Raw genomic sequence first — 13829 nt, 5'->3', positions numbered from 1 at the left:
GCATGCTTTCAAAAGGCAACATGCGCAAAGTGAAGAAGGACTCTTAGATCATTCAAAATAACAACATTCCACTTTGTACTAAATAGTCACATGTATTTTTCATTTGAGGTTAAATCTACGATACACGATCATATACAAGTTTAAAAATTGTATACGTAAGATCAACAAAAACAGTCATGAGTAACAGAACATTTCTTGATATTGATGATACAATACTAACAAAAAACTTGATGCTACCTGTAAGTAAATTATTCATGCTTTAGAGAGAAATTAATGCTTATATTATATACATTCTTTCTTTTGAAGGAAAATGCACAAAAGGATGACAATTTCATGAAACAATTTGATTCAAAACCTTTCTTCATTATACAACCAACACCTGGTAATTTATGCAATAATTTTAAGTAGTAACAATAATAGGTATAAGGAGGATAATATTCATATGATCAATATTATAGGAATATGTATAAAAACAAAAACTGATGGTGGAGAAAAGATCTTTTTAAATATATGTACATCAGATAAAATACCAGCACCTGAAGACATATCTGATACAAAACTAATTGAAATATTGTCAGATGAAAATCCACAGTTTGTGGTACCAATGAGTATTGGAAGTGAAAGACTGGAGTCAGATAAAGGTACTTAAATTACATATATAAATGTGTATTTCTACATGATATGTGTAATATTATAGGTGGAACTCCATGCATAACTTATGACATTGCAATTAATACCACATACTTTGAAAAATGTCAGAAGAACAAAAGTTTTTTATTGTTTACAATATCAGTTGTGATGGATGGAGTATCAAATAAATTTAATAAACCTCTACATACAGAGAATTACGTAATTCTTAAAAATAGGAAGGTATGCTTATTATACAATTGAGGAAGATAAAAATAAATTAATTTAATTAATAAGTTTGAATATTATATCACAGGTTATGGGAAAATTACAACAACACAGAATCGAAAATCGAGAACCACGAATTCATTCACAAAATCAAAAGCCGTTGATTGAAGAGATCAAATCACCTGCTAAAGATACCTATGGAAATCAAAATAGATCCAATGAATTAAATAACCTTTCTTCACAATCTATTGTAAATCCATCATTAAGTTATGTGTTATTGAAGAAACCAAAAGAAGGAACACCTTCACATTTGATTGGTTTATTTGATATGCCTAAAGGAGTAAGATACTAATATGTTAGTTTTAATTGGTGATAAATGTATTGTTATACACATTTTTTATAGGTTACTAGTAAAGATGTTGAAGTACTTCTTGACGAAAATCGTATTATAATTACGGTCGATGAATCTAGTCTCACATATGACCTTTCAGTTCCATATATTATAGAAGTATCACATGTGAAATCCTATTTAGATAAAGATTTGAGGGTAAGAATATTAACTTATTATAAACTACGTTTTATTTTTAACATGTTATACGTTACCGCTTTTACAGGTATTAAGGTTAGACATGCCCGTGAAAAGCGTTTTAGACAATATTTAAATGAATTACTTCAATTAATTAATTTTTATTTTAACAATAACCTGTTTCATATATGACAATAACGAACATGAAACATTATAACATTTAAATACATTTAAAAAATGCTAAAATATAAAAAGTATTATTTACTGTTTGATTTTATGTCTTTTCTCAACAAATAGAATTTTTATATGCATAAGCAGTACACCTGCTGTTAGGTCAACAAAGTAAAACTTGATGGAAAGTATTTGCAAACCTTGTATATTTTTAATAACAGTAATTTGTGCTCATTGCTATTTTAAATATGGAATAAGATATGTTATCAGTATATACATTGTAAAAGCAATGTATAAGACTATCTATTTGCGACTAACTTCTGCATACAAAAATGGTATCACAAACATTGCTACTGGAATGATCCGTATCAATTTTGAAATCCAGAATCTCTTAATAATTCTATATTTCCGTGTAAAATGACGGTCTTTCAATTCCAATCATTGTAAAAAAATTTGGCAAGAAATACACTGTATTTACACCTATTACAAAACAATAGAAATACTTGTAGACTAGATCAACGAGAACCTTATATTTATTTTCCGAATAATTTTGGCTTCTCATAAGGTCCTTGGGATTAGTTTTTAATATGGCACATAGTATTCCATAACTAAAAGACTTGCAGATGGATTTTGCTGCCAGGATATTGCAAAATCCAAGTATTGTTCTAAGTATCATACAACCAAACATTGTATAAGATGGCCAGATAATATGATATGGTGGTGGGGTTGGAGGAGTTACCATAACTCCAGTATTATAATTAAGCCATGCTCCTACATGAATCCCAGTAGTAACAGATACAACCATAGTTGTGTCACCTCTACAACAAAACAATTATCAATTGCAATTGCATTTGTTATACGTTTATGAAATATTAAAACATTGTATATATTACCTGGTTGGTGTCCATTTTTTACTGCAAGGATAATATACTATAACTCCTATACTAAAAGCAATTAAAATTGCTACAACCCAAACATTTGAGAGGATATAATAGTCTGTTATATCCACTAAAGGTATCAGTATGATCATTAACACGATGGCTAATATTAAACCAGCTATGATGTCTAACACTGTATGCATACCCAAATACAGTCTGCTCATACACACAAGAGTACACCTTTCAAATACATAAAGATAGTTATACATTATGTCTTTTATGAACTATATCAACTATTAAGGCTTATGTTGTTGCTTACCACAGGAAAGCAATTGTCCAACCAATAGACACTGGATAAATATACCTATTCATTGTAAATAATACTACACTGAATGGAATTGATACACCAATCATAGCATGGGTAGACGGCATTCCATATTCTTCTGACCATTTTGATTGTAATCGAACTGCTGGTGGGCATGCAGGTCTTGGCCAACATATAATATCCTTCAATATTTGACCTATGCACATTTTTATAAAAAATTATAATTCTTATAATTGATTTTATTAGTCAATAACTTACCTGTAGTCATTGTAATGGCCCATACCAAAACAACTCTTCTGCCCACAGCACCATCAATATTCCAAAACCAAAATGGTATAAACGTAGAATAGAATATTTCATCTCCCAATTGAGTTCCAAATAAAAATAAATAATACCAGAAATAATTTGTTATAGTATAATTGAAATGTTTGACACTTGACTGTTGTTCATTCTGATTTCTCAACACAGTTTCTGTTACACTGTTGTATTTTCTCTCTACTGCAGTATAACCATTCACTTTTGATTTTTCATCGTCTACCAAAGAGTTATTCGTGTTGTGGTTAAATTCATGCGGATTAATATCCCGCGTTTCACTAAGTAAGTTTTTATCGCCATAATCTTCCGAGTTTTTGGTATAGTGTGTTTTAACACCGAAAAATGTTTGAAATTGGGCAACCAAAGACGGATCTTTTAAATATTCTATTATTTCTGACCACATAGCGGCTACAGATAACGTGCGATTTTCATCGCAAAACAGACATTTCATTTAACAATTTGATAAAATATAACTAAACACGTGGAAAGAACGGCAATAACTGAACGTATAGATCATGCGTAAAATCTGTGATATTATATCATACCATATCGCACAAAAAACTGGTTTCACATAAATTGTCGTATATATGTTAATTAATCTATTGATTATTCATAATTCCTTGCGACGAAGTAAAACTATTCTCAAATAGCAAAGATTTGCTTCAAATTTGTATTCGCAGCATGTGAAAAGTTGTAAACTGACACTTCCGTTATTTGCACGTTTTCGAACAAATATAAATTTTAAAATCTTGATTTATATCATTTAAAACACTTTCTATCATTTTCACAGCAATTCATTTTACTTTGCGGATCACAGTACGATTGCAAGAGAGACGCTGTATGCGTACAATGTATACAGAGACTCGCCATATTCAAGATGAACTAATGATAACACTTTATGGTTGCTTTACACTGAAATTAGCATATGACGAAATAAACAACAGACTCGCTAACATAAAAAAATAAAATCAACCATAAAAAATTATCTACAAATTGATAATAAAAAATCTGATAAAAATGAGATTGATTTACGATTATACGCAATGATAAAATATGATGTTTACAAGTCAAGCAGACAACTTATGCTACTCTTGGAATGTTGTATAATTAAAATAAAATACATATGTTTTAATTCTTTATTTTATTAAAATTTATCACAGAAACAATTTGAATTTCAATCATTGGTAAGTCGATTTACGATTGAAACATTTGCCTGATCAGGGCGAAACTTTTAATTGTCAAAGAAACGTCAGGAATATCCGAATTCGAATGAACATGCAGATCCGACGAACTGACAGTATTCAAAGTATTAATATCCTGGGAGTTTATCATCTGACTATCTACATAGCTTTTATTATTTTGCGCATTTAACGTATCAGAAACATTCAACTGAACTTGGGGTAAAATTGTAATGATCGGAGTTACGTTCGGTGAAGTTTCTGACTGACAATACGATTCTGTATTTTGCGTCGAGTTAGGCTGATAACTATTATACTGTGCTTTACATTTTTTCTCGTGTACGAATAAACTTCCGGAATGACTGTACGCCGTTCCGCAGATTTTGCAAGCATACGGTTTCTCTCCTGTATGAGTGAATCTATGCTCCTTTAAGTATTTCAATCTCCTAAATGACTTTCCACAAGTTTTGCAATGATAATTTGCTTCTCCAGTATGCGTCGTAATATGCGCTTTAAGAGTGCACGATTTCGCGAAGGCGGCACTGCAGAAATGACAGACAAACGGTCTGTCACCTGTATGTGTTCTTTCGTGGTTGATGCGGTTTGAATTTGATGCAAAACCTCTTCCACAATATTTACAAACGTGTGGTTTGTAGCCAGTATGTGTTCTCATATGAAATACGAGACCTGTATTGTGTCTAAAAGTTTTACTACATATATGGCATAAAAATCGTTTGAAATTCACATCTTGCCCTTCTTTAGGGCGCTCGTGAATTCTCATATGCTTTTGCAATTTGTGGTCATTTTCAAAGCACTTATTACATTCGGCACATTGATATAGTTTTGATCCCTCAGTTGCATTTTGCTCTTTATCCTTTTCATCACAAGTACATATTTCACCACAGGATGGACAGGCTTCTTCTTCTGAATTGTGAGCATTAAGTTGGTGCTTCGATAAAGACTTTTTCGTATCATACGATTTTCCACAAATTTTACAAGGAAAACCTTTCCCTTCGTTATCTGAGTCGAGCTCTTCCCTGATCCAGCTGTTTATTAATTTAATAGTCGACTTCTCATCGGCTGGTTTTTGTATTTCAGGAGAAGTGTTATTTTCATCGTGACCATATCGATTTTTATGACTTTGTAATCGATCTTGACGATAAAATTTCATATTGCACACGTTACAAATAAATTTCTTTTCAGCATGAACAAGCATATGTTTTTCAAGTGATTTCTCAGTCGTATATTGTTTGGTACAGTATTTACAATTATAAAGTGTATTATCATCAAAAGACTCATTTTCACTAGCATTTACATCTAAAAATAGTAATGAAGAAGTAGAATTTCTACGTTCAGTCTGTAATGTACAAGTTTCTGCCTTATCCGAAATTGTATCATCATTGTCTGTGAAATCTTTCTCTACTTCCTTCTTATCATCACCATTTTTAACTTCAACATCTGCCTTTTCAGACTCAGTGGTATTATCTAATTTTCTCTTGTCCCTGATTTCTTTCAGAATAGAGAGAACTTCTTTTGGGTTAGCTCTTTTATGAACATTTAAATGCCGGACCATAGTATCAGTTTTTCTAAAATTTTTATTACATATCCTACATAATACTGGTTTAGGTTTCTCTTTAACCTCGTGTAATTTGCTATGTTCTACTAATTTATCTAAATGAAAGAAGTGTTTGTTACATTTGTTACATGTGAATGTTTTTTCCTGATGTGTTATTAAATGTCTATCTAATGATTTTTTGCTGGAATAATGTCTACTACACTTTGTACAAACATGTAACTTCATAGAATGTGCATCTATTAAATGATCACTTTCTGAAGTATCCCATTTCTTTTTTATGTACTGCCTTTGTCTTTCCTTATTATTTTTTAAATTCTCTATAGATGTTACTCTTTTGAACATTGTCATTCTTCTTGTTCGATAAGCATCTCTTCCAATGACATTCTTTTCTGATTCTGCTTGTATACATTTACCACGAATATTTTGTCTATTCAAGGAATTATTTAATTCATCATGTTTCACATGATTTGTTTTATTACCTTTATGTTCTCCAGTAAGTTTAACATTACAACTTAAATTTATGTCCGAAGATGGATTATGATCCACTCCAGCTATATCATCTTCAACTTTAACTGAATCAGAAGAAAGAGGATAATCTGTCTGGCACCATTTGTCCTAGTAAAAAAAATTAAATAGTTATAACTTTGTAACTGCATTCGCTTATTTAAATACAATTACTTACTTGAGTAGGCTTACATCTATTGGTACCATATTCTTTCCTAAATTTTCCATACAACTTTCTTAACTGAATATCGGACTCCTGACACTGCTTTCTTAATTCATGAGCATTATCAATTCTTATTATACATTTCATACAAATGGTAGCAGGTAAACCATCATTTTCCAATATCTGACCACAAAATGGTAATGTAATTAATCAAGTAACAAAATATAAGGGAAAGAAATTTTCAAATAAACTGACCTCAATACCACTGCATAAACGAAGTTTCTCTAACAAATTATTAATCTTTGTATTATTTGAGTTATTTCGTTTAGCATCAAAAATGCATTGATTAATTTCATTTGTTGCAAGACAAACACGGCAAATATTATTGTTATCATTTGATACAGGCATTCCTGTATTTTCAACTTCCATTGCAAAGATTTTTATAAAATCAAACTTTTAATTAAAAATATATTTCTATTTGGATTCTTTGTAATCGCTAATGTAAGATCATCACTGGAACATGATATCTGGATGCCACTGCATTCACCATTCCGTGCACATTATTTTTTTTCTGCACTGTTCATCGGTGCAACTATTATTTGTTCCACGATAGATCGTACTCAAATCGCGCAACCTGGCTAACTTCAGTAGGCTTAACACTAGTGTTGTTCCATGTTCCAGCTGGTGATATATATGACGAACATAATATACGAACAGTAGGAAGAAGTATTTCCAAAATTGGAATTTTGAGATTTTAGGTACTAACAAATTTGGAAATTTGGTGATTTTGTAATTTGAGAATATAGAAATTTAGAAGCTCAAAAATTTGTATCACTGATCACACATGCTGTTTGAGCTTTATTAAAAGTTGACAGGCGCAAAGTTGAATAAAAACTTGGCGTCTAAGGGTTATCATCTTCCATGGAACGAATAATACTTCTTGGTAGTTTCTATGAATGTTGAAAATTCAGTTTTGTAATAAAAATCAATTTTTTTAGACAATGGTCTTCCATCATTATCGTCATTATCATTCACGGTAAATAAGAGACAATATAATTCGAAAGAAAGTTAAAACGGAAAACTCATAGCAACAGTGATCTTTATGCTTGTTCATAACACAAGCAGACTAGGTAAATATAAAGAAAGCGATTGATTGAAACGTCGGTGATAAACATCATAATAAAGATTATTTATTGAATTTGAACAGTTGCAAAAATGAAGATGTGTTCGTCGAAGAAAGTTTGGGACAGTGAAAACAATGCATTGAAAAAACAAAAAAGTGAAGAAACTAAAGACAAATGCTGTAATCAGTATTTAATCTACGATGTTTTGAGGCTTATATTTAAATATTTAAATGCAAGAGAACTGTCAAATGCTTCAATGGTTTGCAGGTGCGAATTTGATTATCTATTTTCATCAATTTTATATCTTAAATGAGGGTAAAGCTCATTTTTTGTTATCTCTTTGGGAAAGGTCTATGTCTTAGAAATGAAGAAGCCCTGCACTGCTCTAATTGTCAGCGTTCCATACATATTATGAGATTTCCTAGCCCATTTTTGCTTCGTAAGATCTGCTAGTAGGGGTTTATATTACAGATCCTGGTCTGAAGCAGCAAATAATGAAAAACACACTAGGGGTCCTATGTGCTTAATAGAGAGTACTACAGTACCCGAAGATGCAGATTACAGAAAGGATATAAAAATTGAAATTATTAAAAAATTACGTATCAAACCATCATTAGGGCTGCTTTTCATACCTGAAGTATTCATACCTTGTTTCACAAACACAGGTATATTAATCAATTTTTATTTTTCTTGGAAGTATATTTAAGTCATATATCAGAACTGGCCACAATTTTGTCCCTGTGACAATTATTTTATCTCTGGTAGCAAAGGTACAAGTAGGTAGAGAAGGTATCACCTTTTAGTTAGTTTATTTTTCTTATCATTGTTATCACTTGTGGCCAGGTCTGCTATATGTAATCACCTGTTTCTAATCAATATATTTTATGTTTGTTAAGATTGTTATTGTAAAGCCCTACCATCAAATTGTTCCACAATAACATTGGTCACACATGGTATTATTATGGATGATAAGGAATTTGAAGAAGATTTAGAACATTTTATAGGTGTATTTTTACCAGACCTACCTAATTTAAGAATTAAGCCAATCTCATTCACGGATAATGTAATATATGATATAGATTGGCTATCTGAATCACAAAGAAGAGATATTAAAAAAATAAAAAGTGTTTTTAATACACCTGCAAAGGGTCGTGGTATATCTAAATGTCTGTTATTATTTTGTAATTGGAGAGGTCGCAGAACAGCGCTAAAAGTAGCATACGCCCTACGAAAATGGTAAAATTTCATATATTATAGTTACACTGTATATGTTTCTGCATTTATGATATGCACAAGTTAACAATCTACACATCACTATACATTTGTGTGTAGTTTGTAGACTTTAATATATTATAAATGTATAAATATTCACAGTCTAATAACAGTATGGTCTTTTCCTAAATTTTTAACTGCGTTTTTTTATTTAGTTATAAATCAAACGAGCTTCCTGTATGGGGAGGAGTAGCCAAGTATGGAAACATATGCAATGCAAAAGACAGCAAGTCTATCACCTTCGAAGTTTCATTCTGTACTGCCATTCCTTTGGTTGGCCCATTTGACACATGGTCTTTAATCATTGATAAAACTCATAACACTAAGGAACGAGTTGAGCAACGAATGAAATTATTTCGTAATCGTATTTGCTTGAAAAGACATTCCATAGGACTGATGTTCGCGTGCTGTGCGCGCGGTAAAAACATGTTTCAGGAAAGTAACGTGGAATCATCTATTTTTAAAAAATTATTTCCAACAGTACCATTAGCCGGTTGTTTCGGTGATGGGGAATTTGGAACAAACAAAATACTAAATGGTGAGTTATACATGTTCGGTTAATGTTATGTTCCGATAGTAGCAGAATTATGTTATTTAATATACCATTTTTTCAGAACCTCCTGACAATAAGAGAAAAAGTTGGTACAAAGAAATATCGACCGTTTTTTTAATAATTACGTACGATTGAAATTCATGAAGTTGGTTTGATTTTAAGACCATGACAACTGTATATAATATGTATACATACATATATATATATTTATATATCTACATACATACACAATATAAGTGATATTAAGATAATCTTAAATTTTAATGTATACAGTAAATATTAAATCAAGTTAGATATAATATAAAAGGGGAAATCAGCAATTATAATTTACATAAACAGAAAGTATGTAAAAACGTGTGATAACATTAGGTTGTCCTAAAAGTTCCTTTCATTTCCTTACAATCTACTATGTGTACAAAATTTTATAATACCCCATTTGTCAGAACGTTTAAAAAAGTCGAATGTCCAAATTATGAAAGGGACTTTCGGGACATATCTATTATATTTTATGTTGATATCACAAACTATTTTATTTTCCCTGTTTGATCTAGTATTTTTGTTATCTGTATGCAAACATTACTTTGATAACAGGAGGATAGATGGTTTCCCTGAAGATTAGTAGAATAACTTAAGAATAATTATCAACATAAAGAGTAGTAGTCTTGTTTAATACCATGTATATACGTTACTGTTTACTTTTACGCGTACGAAAATACACGGCATATCCGACAGATAATTGGGCGAAAACCTGCACTTCTTTGAATACAATTATAACATTTAAAGCACCGTGGAGTAACCACTTGATAGTATTTCCGCATACAAGATACCTGCGTGAAAGATAAAACAAAGGGAACTGGGCCGCGTGTGTGTTCAGCGACATTCATTATGATATTGCCAGGGTTTATAAGAAGGTTCTGCCTTGCACTACTTGCCATCCAATTAAGACAGATGATAGAGTTCACAACCATTTCTGTATCGAAAGTTTAACTTGTGTAAGACTGTAATTATTTTAGTACCGTTTCTAAATACTGTAACACTTGTTTAACACTTGCTTTATAAACGGACAAAATGCCTGTGATAAATTTGTCGGCAATTTTTGCGGTATTATTTATTGTTTTATGTAATTACTGTCAAGCGTGGAAAAGTGGTTTACAAGAAAGATACGATGGATATGGAATAGATTGGATTTTCATGCCTGATGGAAATGATCAGCCACAAGTAGCAGTATTGAAAGAAGCGGAAGATGATATGCGAGGCATTTTTGATGAATCGCAAATCTCGTATATACTTTTCACTCGGTACCTTCATCATTTTATAATATAATAGAGCAGAGATTCCCAAACGTCCACAATAAATAAGTTACATTAAATAGTAAAATATAAGATTGTTTTTCTAAGCGGGTTTCGTAAAGGATTTGGGAAACTCTGCGCCGACATATATTCTAGAATTCTTTCTACAATTATACAATATACTTGAAGATCTGGTCCAGAGAATGGTACTCACTTGCACACGAACGATTCTGTGGGCCTTTCGAAATCTGGTTTTGATCCCTCTCGAAAAACAAAATTCATAACACACGGATGGAAATCGAGCGCAATGAGCACTGGACTCCTCAACATGAAAGACGGTATACAAAATTTAATTTCTAATAAATTCTACGTTAAATATCGTAATATTTCATATGTTATAGAATATTTAAAGCATAACGACTTCAATGTCATCATGGTCGACTGGCAACCTTTAGCTGCGAGTACATTTTATCTTGGACCAATGCGGAATACGGAAAAAGTAGGAAAAACAGCCGCCGAATTCATTGACTTTTTAGCTGCAGAAACTGGTCTCAAAACTAAAAATATTCATTTTCTTGGTGCGTGTCAGTATTATAATTACTTAGAGATATGATTAAACGTTATATCGTAATCATTATGCTATTAAGGCCATTCTCTTGGAGCACACGTAGCTGGAAACGCCGGAAGTTCGGTAACTTCCGGTGCGTTGGGAAGAATAACCGGTTTGGATCCTGCTTTGCCTGGAGTTCATTTATTTACATCCGATAAAACTCGACTTGATTCTACAGACGCATTATTTGTCGACATTATTCATTCCTGTGGCGGAGTGTTAGGGTTCTTACAACCTTTGGGTAGCGTGGACTTTTATCCAAACGCAGGAACTGCAGTTCAACCTGGTTGCTGCTGTTTACCGGAAGTAATAGGTAATACCGTAACTTGTAGAATATTTTGGCAAGTACACATATACTTTTTTTGTATACAGAGTCGTGCAGCCATGGACGAGCCTACGTGTATTTCACTGAAAGTATTGGCTCCAAAATAGGATTCAGGGCACATCAATGCAACACTTGGGACCAATTTATGCAAGGTAGTTGCGATCAGACTAAAGTCGCTTTAATGGGAGAGCACGTCGATGAAACGGCCACTGGAACATATTTTCTCAGAACACGGTCCGAACCGCCATTTGCCAAACAAGACGATATATCAGATAACATGGTCTAAACAGAGTATTTTAAGAGACAGTATAGATTAAAATTTATCTGCAATAAAACTGACGCATCATATGGAGTTTATCTAATGCAAAATATTTCATTTTAATAAATAATAGTTACAGTATTTTACATTTTAAATACAACAAATTGTTACAACTTCCAATTTCCAAATGTTCCTTTTTAAAACGTCAATATTTTACCTTACCTACAAAATACGCTTTAATTCGATGTAACTAACAATTGCCGATAATATCGGGAATGATATAGGAGCTTCAGATTGGTTTGTACAACAAAGTAGTAACATACTTTTTGCGATAACGATGCGTCGCGGATAGAACCATCACACTGTCTTTAATACTTAAGGCGTATAAATGATTTAACATAACGTGATTTGGTTCTGGTAGAAGCGTTGGTTCGCACTGCAACCAATTTAATGAATCAACAAGTTTACTTGTATATTGTATTCATCTACTTACGGATAAAGGAGTATCCTTGTTCAGGATAACTTGGAGTAAGTGTGGTGGTAATATTGGTGGGCCTGCTACTTTTTCCCAAGGCTTGTGAGGAGGTATTTCTTGGCCATATTCTGTTTGAGCGCTACTGGTAACACCTTCACTGTCTTTCGCGAGTGCTTGGAAAACTTCGAAATCGGATTTCCTTACAGATACTAAATTATTCTTGGAACCCATACCGTTATCAACAATTTTCTATGAACAAAATTTTAGAACAATCATATAGTGTTTCCAATTATAATTGAACATACGAGCAGATAAAGGTAGCAAGCTTTTTGGTATAACTTGCAAAGTAATATCTTTCTGCTATTTTATCTACTCGCATCTTTAACTGACAAAACTCTTACTATATCTGGATCATGTCTCCATTCACCATCAACGAAAAACTTATATTGATGTTCTCCTTCTGGCAAGTCAATGATCGTTACAAAATCACCATGACTTTTAACCATAGGCAATGTTTTCCATCCAGTAAAAGTCCCGCTAATATACACCTGTTTACCGCCTCCTTCCCATTTGAAAACTGTTGGTAATACTTTGCTATCTGTTACTTTGGTTCCTTCGGATACAGTATTTGACCGTGGACGTTGAGAAGTAAAATCATCTCTATCATGCTGCGCATTAGTCTGTGTACAAAATAACACATGTAAAATAATCTTAATAATGTTTCAACTTATCAGTCTGTTGATCACCTTTGCAAAATAAGGTTCTTCCTCTTCGTGAGATGACTGGAAAACTAACTTTTGGCTTGGTTTTTTATCAAAAACAAAAGCTTGCCCTTCTTTTCCTGGTGAAGGTGGAGGATGTTCTTTGATATGACGATGTTCCCGGCTGGTGCTGCTGCTGTGATGATGTCCAACCGGTTGATTACTCCCCGCATTACCCATTATCAGCTCGTAATATTTCTCGTAACGAAAGCTGAAGGTTACGATACTCATTAATTTGTAAATGAAGCGTCAAAGCATTTAGCATACAAGAAAGTGCAACTTGCATTCCCCACCATTCTTAGAATCGCTTGTTTTGTTTACGATGATTTAAGAAATTCTGATACTTACCCGATCGAAGTAACGAGCAAGCTTCAAGTTAACGCTATCGTCGACTACCTCTGTTTCATTTATATTTTTTATAGTTCGAACTCGTATAAATTAAAAACGACAAAGAGATAAAACGTCAGAGGACATTATGACAAAATCACAGACGAGGTATAGAATAGAACTATCGTGCAACGGAAATTTCTGCCACCGATCTGGGAATACCTCTGTTATCACTTTTTTGTCAAATGCGACATTATCGGTGCAGTCTCACAGAGGAGTGGATGAGGGACCTCCTGTGGCAAAACTGAGAAACTTCGGACAATGGTTGTCCATCTCTGTCTCT

The 13829-nt window shown here is 32.6% G+C and overlaps 6 protein-coding genes across 8 annotated transcripts; 3 read left to right on the top strand and 3 right to left on the bottom strand.

Annotated features, from left to right (window-relative positions):
* The first annotated feature begins 38 nt into the window (after positions 1 to 38).
* Positions 39 to 5709, top strand: PIH1D1 (PIH1 domain containing 1). Of its 3 annotated transcripts, none has more exons than XM_012279593.2 (7): positions 39 to 239; positions 307 to 382; positions 459 to 641; positions 698 to 870; positions 944 to 1195; positions 1259 to 1402; positions 3861 to 5709. In XM_012279593.2, exons 1-7 carry the CDS (start codon positions 177 to 179, stop codon positions 3954 to 3956), a joined length of 987 nt encoding a protein of 328 aa, XP_012134983.2. In that variant the 5' UTR covers positions 39 to 176; the 3' UTR covers positions 3957 to 5709. The 3 variants fall into 3 exon arrangements, with proteins under 3 accessions (XP_012134983.2, XP_003700814.2, XP_012134980.2); XM_003700766.3 differs by lacking the exon at positions 3861 to 5709 and adding an exon at positions 1470 to 1653; XM_012279590.2 differs by lacking the exon at positions 3861 to 5709 and having other exon boundaries at positions 1259 to 1653.
* On the bottom strand, positions 1417 to 3936 carry LOC100882797 (sphingosine-1-phosphate phosphatase 2). The gene is made up of 4 exons (XM_003700765.3): positions 3014 to 3936; positions 2750 to 2951; positions 2446 to 2670; positions 1417 to 2370 (listed from the first exon to the last, which is right to left on the bottom strand). Exons 1-4 carry the CDS (start codon positions 3519 to 3521, stop codon positions 1953 to 1955), a joined length of 1353 nt encoding a protein of 450 aa, XP_003700813.3. The 5' UTR covers positions 3522 to 3936; the 3' UTR covers positions 1417 to 1952.
* On the bottom strand, positions 4193 to 6920 carry LOC100880255 (uncharacterized). The gene is made up of 3 exons (XM_003700743.3): positions 6747 to 6920; positions 6507 to 6674; positions 4193 to 6439 (listed from the first exon to the last, which is right to left on the bottom strand). Exons 1-3 carry the CDS (start codon positions 6918 to 6920, stop codon positions 4265 to 4267), a joined length of 2517 nt encoding a protein of 838 aa, XP_003700791.2. The 3' UTR covers positions 4193 to 4264.
* A 569-nt stretch (positions 6921 to 7489) lies between these two features.
* On the top strand, positions 7490 to 10176 carry LOC100880139 (F-box only protein 22-like). The gene is made up of 6 exons (XM_003700742.3): positions 7490 to 7621; positions 7699 to 7882; positions 8087 to 8280; positions 8512 to 8851; positions 9043 to 9425; positions 9502 to 10176. Exons 1-6 carry the CDS (start codon positions 7594 to 7596, stop codon positions 9573 to 9575), a joined length of 1203 nt encoding a protein of 400 aa, XP_003700790.2. The 5' UTR covers positions 7490 to 7593; the 3' UTR covers positions 9576 to 10176.
* A 192-nt stretch (positions 10177 to 10368) lies between these two features.
* Positions 10369 to 12064, top strand: LOC100882689 (pancreatic triacylglycerol lipase). The gene is made up of 5 exons (XM_003700764.3): positions 10369 to 10738; positions 10919 to 11067; positions 11131 to 11307; positions 11377 to 11652; positions 11712 to 12064. Exons 1-5 carry the CDS (start codon positions 10509 to 10511, stop codon positions 11948 to 11950), a joined length of 1071 nt encoding a protein of 356 aa, XP_003700812.3. The 5' UTR covers positions 10369 to 10508; the 3' UTR covers positions 11951 to 12064.
* On the bottom strand, positions 12013 to 13699 carry alc (5'-AMP-activated protein kinase subunit beta-1). Its single transcript, XM_012279585.2, has 5 exons — positions 13508 to 13699; positions 13145 to 13370; positions 12800 to 13078; positions 12417 to 12647; positions 12013 to 12359 (listed from the first exon to the last, which is right to left on the bottom strand). The coding sequence occupies exons 2-5, from the start codon at positions 13337 to 13339 to the stop codon at positions 12213 to 12215; spliced, it is 852 nt and encodes a 283-aa protein (XP_012134975.1). The 5' UTR covers positions 13340 to 13370; positions 13508 to 13699; the 3' UTR covers positions 12013 to 12212.
* Positions 13700 to 13829: the final 130 nt, after the last annotated feature.

Source organism: Megachile rotundata, chromosome 7 (assembly GCF_050947335.1).
Source record: "Megachile rotundata isolate GNS110a chromosome 7, iyMegRotu1, whole genome shotgun sequence".
NCBI lineage: Eukaryota > Metazoa > Arthropoda > Insecta > Hymenoptera > Megachilidae > Megachile > Megachile rotundata.
The sequence above is the reverse complement of the archived record's forward strand: the minus strand, read 5'-3'. Positions and strand labels throughout refer to the sequence as shown.

Excerpts from the sequence above, each read along its gene's own strand:
- PIH1D1 (XM_012279590.2), top strand. The coding sequence starts at position 177 with ATGAGTAACAGAACATTTCTTGATATTGATGATACAATACTAACAAAA. Across the intron at positions 383-458 it reads CATTATACAACCAACACCTG|GAATATGTATAAAAACAAAA; the intron begins GTAATTTATGCA and ends TCAATATTATAG. Across the intron at positions 1,196-1,258 it reads TATTTGATATGCCTAAAGGA|GTTACTAGTAAAGATGTTGA; the intron begins GTAAGATACTAA and ends CATTTTTTATAG.
- LOC100882797 (XM_003700765.3), bottom strand. The coding sequence starts at position 3,521 with ATGAAATGTCTGTTTTGCGATGAAAATCGCACGTTATCTGTAGCCGCT. Across the intron at positions 2,952-3,013 it reads GGCCATTACAATGACTACAG|GTCAAATATTGAAGGATATT; the intron begins GTAAGTTATTGA and ends AAATGTGCATAG. Across the intron at positions 2,371-2,445 it reads AAAAAATGGACACCAACCAG|AGGTGACACAACTATGGTTG; the intron begins GTAATATATACA and ends GTTTTGTTGTAG.
- LOC100880255 (XM_003700743.3), bottom strand. The coding sequence starts at position 6,920 with ATGGAAGTTGAAAATACAGGAATGCCTGTATCAAATGATAACAATAAT. Across the intron at positions 6,675-6,746 it reads GTTTATGCAGTGGTATTGAG|ATATTGGAAAATGATGGTTT; the intron begins GTCAGTTTATTT and ends TTTTGTGGTCAG. Across the intron at positions 6,440-6,506 it reads ATAGATGTAAGCCTACTCAA|GACAAATGGTGCCAGACAGA; the intron begins GTAAGTAATTGT and ends TTTTTTTACTAG.
- LOC100880139 (XM_003700742.3), top strand. The coding sequence starts at position 7,594 with ATGCTTGTTCATAACACAAGCAGACTAG. Across the intron at positions 8,281-8,511 it reads ACCTTGTTTCACAAACACAG|ATTGTTATTGTAAAGCCCTA; the intron begins GTATATTAATCA and ends ATGTTTGTTAAG. Across the intron at positions 8,852-9,042 it reads GCATACGCCCTACGAAAATG|TTATAAATCAAACGAGCTTC; the intron begins GTAAAATTTCAT and ends TTTTTTATTTAG.
- LOC100882689 (XM_003700764.3), top strand. The coding sequence starts at position 10,509 with ATGCCTGTGATAAATTTGTCGGCAATTTTTGCGGTATTATTTATTGTT. Across the intron at positions 10,739-10,918 it reads TCGTATATACTTTTCACTCG|ATCTGGTCCAGAGAATGGTA; the intron begins GTACCTTCATCA and ends ATATACTTGAAG. Across the intron at positions 11,653-11,711 it reads CTGTTTACCGGAAGTAATAG|AGTCGTGCAGCCATGGACGA; the intron begins GTAATACCGTAA and ends TTTTGTATACAG.
- alc (XM_012279585.2), bottom strand. The coding sequence starts at position 13,339 with ATGGGTAATGCGGGGAGTAATCAACCGGTTGGACATCATCACAGCAGC. Across the intron at positions 13,079-13,144 it reads AAGAACCTTATTTTGCAAAG|ACTAATGCGCAGCATGATAG; the intron begins GTGATCAACAGA and ends TTTTGTACACAG. Across the intron at positions 12,648-12,799 it reads GGAGACATGATCCAGATATA|AAAATTGTTGATAACGGTAT; the intron begins GTAAGAGTTTTG and ends TTTTGTTCATAG.